This window comes from Protobothrops mucrosquamatus, unplaced genomic scaffold (assembly GCF_001527695.2).
Source record: "Protobothrops mucrosquamatus isolate PMUCROS unplaced genomic scaffold, P.Mucros_1.0 scaffold8913, whole genome shotgun sequence".
NCBI classification, from domain to species: domain Eukaryota; kingdom Metazoa; phylum Chordata; class Lepidosauria; order Squamata; family Viperidae; genus Protobothrops; species Protobothrops mucrosquamatus.
Genome location: NW_015394706.1, coordinates 2,494 through 7,043, shown reverse-complemented (window position 1 = coordinate 7,043; position 4,550 = coordinate 2,494). Strand labels below are relative to the sequence as shown.

The window sequence follows — 4,550 nt, the reverse complement described above, 5'->3', positions numbered from 1 at the left end:
TTTTAAGTTGAGGACAATCTGCAATTAACTAAACCTTTGCTCTCAATAATGTGTGGGCAGTAGCGTTACAAAATCAATACAGAACTTTCCTTCAAAATGTAATACTCCAGCCCAGTTTCCAGAAAGAGCTCTGACCTGCTCCAAGCTAAGCAAGTTGTCGTTTTTGCAGAAGGTTCTCACAATGGCATTGAACAAATAGTAGAGCAGTTTAATGAGTTAAAAATACCAACTGACATTGCTACCAATTTTAAAGAGGGGAAACAATACATTCTGCAAATAGCAAAATCTCCCATGGCAAAATTACCTATGTTTTAAAAAAAAAACCATTCTCATAACGTCCAGTGCTTTCTGATATGGTAAGAATATTTCATTAATCTCATACTATCCCAGAGCCTTCAAATGAGTATAAGAAAAAATAATAATAACTGGTTAATCACAAAATGTCTCATGAGAATGACCGACCTCCCCAGGACCTGTCTCAATCCTATTTTACTTGCCAGATCCCAGGTCTCTTTTTACTGGTTCTGGAGAGGATTAAAAAAGGTGAGCAAACTCTACATGGAAGTGACACTGAATGATTCAGTTGAAAATATATTAAGAGATTATGGCACAGCTACTATTGCCCACTATTAAATGAACACCAAGATAGCTGTCAAGAACAGTTTAATGAATAACAGAGTTGGAAGGGACCTTGGAGGCCTTCTAGTCCAGCCCCCTGCTCAGGCAGGAAACCTTATACCGTTTCAGGCAAACGGCTGTCCAATGTGTGTTACTGTGATCACAGCAAGTGACTTGAAATGTGTTCAGTACCTTTGACAATGCTGAACTTCAAGCCATCAATTCCCAACTTCTTATATTTTTATAAGAAAAAGTCTATCTGGAGAAAGAATGACTTGGGGAAAGCATCTGTTAATTAATTGACCAAGATCGGCCACCTTCCAGGCCTTGGTTGACTGCTCTCCAGGGCAGTTTAAACAATTTAACACCTCAAAGCACTTCGATACACATTTCAATATACAGTACATCCAGCATTTTGTATCCCCAAGTGTTTGAGCCAGAATTTTTAAGATTAATGAAACAGAATATTCGACAATATGCCTGAGAAAACAACAGGCTTGTACTTCCAAACACAGAAAAAAATAATAACAAGACAAGAAATCGTATTGAAATCTGAAAACCATCAAGCCAATAAAGAGGTGTGGATGGGGGGGGGACAGAAAAAATAAAAGAATCTTAAATATTAGCAATGGAATCTAAAATGAAGCCCATCAGCAAGAGACGCATAAAATGTCCAAACTGAACATTATTAAAAAAAATAAATAAATAACTGTACCTTGTTTGTTGTATAACTATCCCAAATAATTAATTTTCCATCTTGGGAAGCACTCACTAGTAACCTAAAGATAATAGTAAAATAAAACAAAGAAAAAAAATACAATCAAAGTATGTGTTAATATGTTAACCTGGTATCTCCCTCTTCATGGTTTCAAAATTGAAAGTTCAAAGCTAAATTCCTGTGCATTCTCTAAGACCCTAATTTCCATTTCTCTACTTGTGAACCACACAGCTTAGGGCCCAGGCGAAAGATATTAGGGCCACACGTTGAAAAGCTAATTCTTCTATGAAATCCTGGACTAATCTTCCCCAACCTGATGCTAAACATCGTGGCATGGGTCCAGGTTATCTGAAGAACCGTCTCGGCCCAATGGGATTGGCCTGTCCTACCCAAGCTGGCACAAGGGGCTTGCTGCGGACCCCATCGATCAAGGAATTCAGCTGGCGAGGTCCAGGAAAAGAGCCTTTTCTGCCATGGCTCCTGGCTTCTGGAACATTGTGCCATCCCAGGTGAAATCAGCAACTATTCTTTTGGCTTTCTGAAAGGATCTGAAGATTTGGCTCTGCCAATTGGCCCGAGGCTCAATGGGGCCACGTCAGAGATAAAACCCCATCTCCTCCCTCCCTATAGGCATCTCGCTTTCTTTTTTTCCACCTTTGTCAAAGTTAAACCACTTTTAGTATTCCTATTTATTGTTTTAATGTTTTACACTGCTGTTTTTATTGATTGTAAGACACATAGAGTCATCTCTAGGTGAGATGGGCAGCTCATTAGTTTAATAAATTAATATCATATTGGCTTTGAGTAGTAATCCAACCGAACTGGAGAACATCAAGATGAAACTGCCAGTGTATAGGATTAAAACCCAGATAAACTGACAATGAGATGAGAAATCAGGAAGACCCTCTAATATTGTACACTCTTGGTGAAGAGTGAACAGCCCAACAGAAGATAAATAGGTTCATCCTATTCATTGTAATAGTACCATGTGTATGCTTCCTCCTCCTCCTAAGAATTTTATTTATATTAAATGTAAATGAGTAATTTCCCAGGAAATGACTGAGGCAGCTCCATCTACATAAAATTTCCAATCTATTTTATATGGGGTGCTAAAATATGCAGGAAAACCCTGAACAATAAAACTTCTCAATATATACAGCTTAAATCTTAAAAATAAGGAACAATTTTTTTTCCTATCTGCCTAAAATAAGGAATTATTACTATAAATTTCTAAAGTTCTATTTTCAATGCTACTCTTCTAAATACTGTTTCAGTTCATAAAATATGTTACTGTAAATATATATGCGTGCTCTTTTTTTTAACAAAAGCTATTTTAGGAACAAAATATAATATTTTTAAACACTAAAATCTAATGTCTCAGAGTCAAATCCCAAATACAGCAAACATATTTTCAAATTACAGGTTGTTTTTTTTTAAGCTTTGAATATGTTCCCAAGAATCTACATTTATTTTTGCTTAAGAGAACTTTGTTTCCATATTAACAGCCTGGTTTTTTCCCCCAAATGAAACTGTTCATATGGCCAAGAAACAAACAACTCCTTAAAAAAAAAAACCTATATTTTGCCCACCTAAAGTATTCATACAAACCTTGAATCAGATCCCCAGTGCATAGCATAAATTTTGGCTAAATGACCTCTCAAGGTACGCCTTGTACGCATCTGGATTCGACCCACTGAGTCAAGACTTGTGGTGATCTGAGAAAGAGAAAGACATTTTTCAAACCTTGTCCTGGACAGCATAAGAATATATGACAACAGAGTATAAGAAATAACTTAATAGTGCTAAGTTCTTTCTTATATTTGTGATGTACAATTTCTTTATATGAAAAGACTGCTGATGCTAAGTTATAGTATCATAGGTTTGGGATTTTGCACAACATACAAACCCATTCTTTGTGACTTGGTATAATATTCAAATCTGGCCAATTACAGATGGTTCCATAAACCGTGATTTTAAAAATAGGGTTTAATGTACTCAAATGGAATAAAGCTTGAGCAAGGGGTTACAACCAATACACAAATCCAAGAAGGCATGACTGTTATTTTGGTTTACTGATTTCTTTTTTAAGCCCCTTTAAACTATTGCGGAAACATACTAGCAGATCTTCAGAGTCAGTGTCAGATAGAGATCAAAACCTTTTTCTTTTCCTAACAAGGAACTTCTGCTAAATTGCAGACTCCGCACATCCATTTTAAATGCTGTAATTGCCTTGTAGCTGTTAGCTGCTTAGAAAAAGAAGCAGAGCGGGAAGGGAAAGTAAATGGCAACCCACCTGAGCAAGAGTTGTGTCGCTACATGCTTTTCTTGCATCCTTTAAAAGAAAATTTAAAGGATTACTTTACATAACGATACCAAATTACTGTGTTTATTAAGGGGGAGAGAGATTCATTCTGGCAGGCTATGTCTGGCAAGGAGCATATCATTAGGCAAAGGGCTCACATACACTCCCTGGCGGCAAATATCACAAAAAGGATGAATAAGATTTCAGAAGTCAATCCTGAACCCAAGGATCCATCCAATGGATGCTCTCTGAAAGAGGCCCAGCACTGTGCCCTGAAGCCTCGTTCAAGACTCCTTCATCCATCCGGTGGCAATATCATACCAGGAGAGGGGATTATGGAGAAAACTGCACAGGGGCAGATAAAATGTCCCCCTTTCTCTTCGCAAAAGGATCTCCTTGGGTTACCATGAAATATGTTAGAAAGACATCTTACTCTGATTTGATTCTGGAGCTGTTCTGCCTCCTGCCGTAATTGTTCCAGTTCACTCATTCTCTTGAATGGGTCTCTTTTCGCCTCTTACAGTACAAGTGATGGGAAATCTGCTAAAAACAATGTACAGAAACCACTTGAATCGTTTGCCTGTAGATTAACAACATCAGCATTTACAATTTACAGTCATCCCATCATTATTCCATTCTTCTCAGGGCTACATATAGATATAGCCCCCAAGTGCCTGGAGTAGAGATTCCAGGGTTTTCCAAAAGTTGCAGCATAACTAGGCATTCATGATTGACGACGGCAACATTCTAAAATATACGGAATTAAATCATATTAATTGTATTTCGTTCATTTAAACGTATTTTAATTTAAAATCTAATTTTGGGATTTTTCTTGGCCCCACCAATTTGTCTTTTCCTCCCCTAGTTTTCTAGTGTGAACCCAGTACATTAACAGCTTGAAAAAAGTCACGC

The 4,550-nt window shown here is 37.3% G+C and overlaps 1 protein-coding gene across 1 annotated transcript in view; it reads right to left on the bottom strand.

Moving 5' to 3' along the window:
- The window catches only part of LOC107300874 (guanine nucleotide-binding protein G(I)/G(S)/G(T) subunit beta-1-like), an 8,556-nt gene extending 4,380 nt beyond the window's left edge, over positions 1-4,176 (bottom strand). Inside the window, exons 1-4 of the mRNA XM_015830160.1 lie at positions 4,072-4,176; positions 3,630-3,668; positions 2,945-3,051; positions 1,334-1,397 (exon numbers count right to left, since the gene is read on the bottom strand). Of these exons, the coding sequence (XP_015685646.1) occupies positions 1,334-1,397; positions 2,945-3,051; positions 3,630-3,668; positions 4,072-4,128 (267 nt within the window). The 5' untranslated portion in view covers positions 4,129-4,176. The remainder of the gene's footprint in view (positions 1-1,333; positions 1,398-2,944; positions 3,052-3,629; positions 3,669-4,071) is intronic.
- Positions 4,177-4,550: the final 374 nt, after the last annotated feature.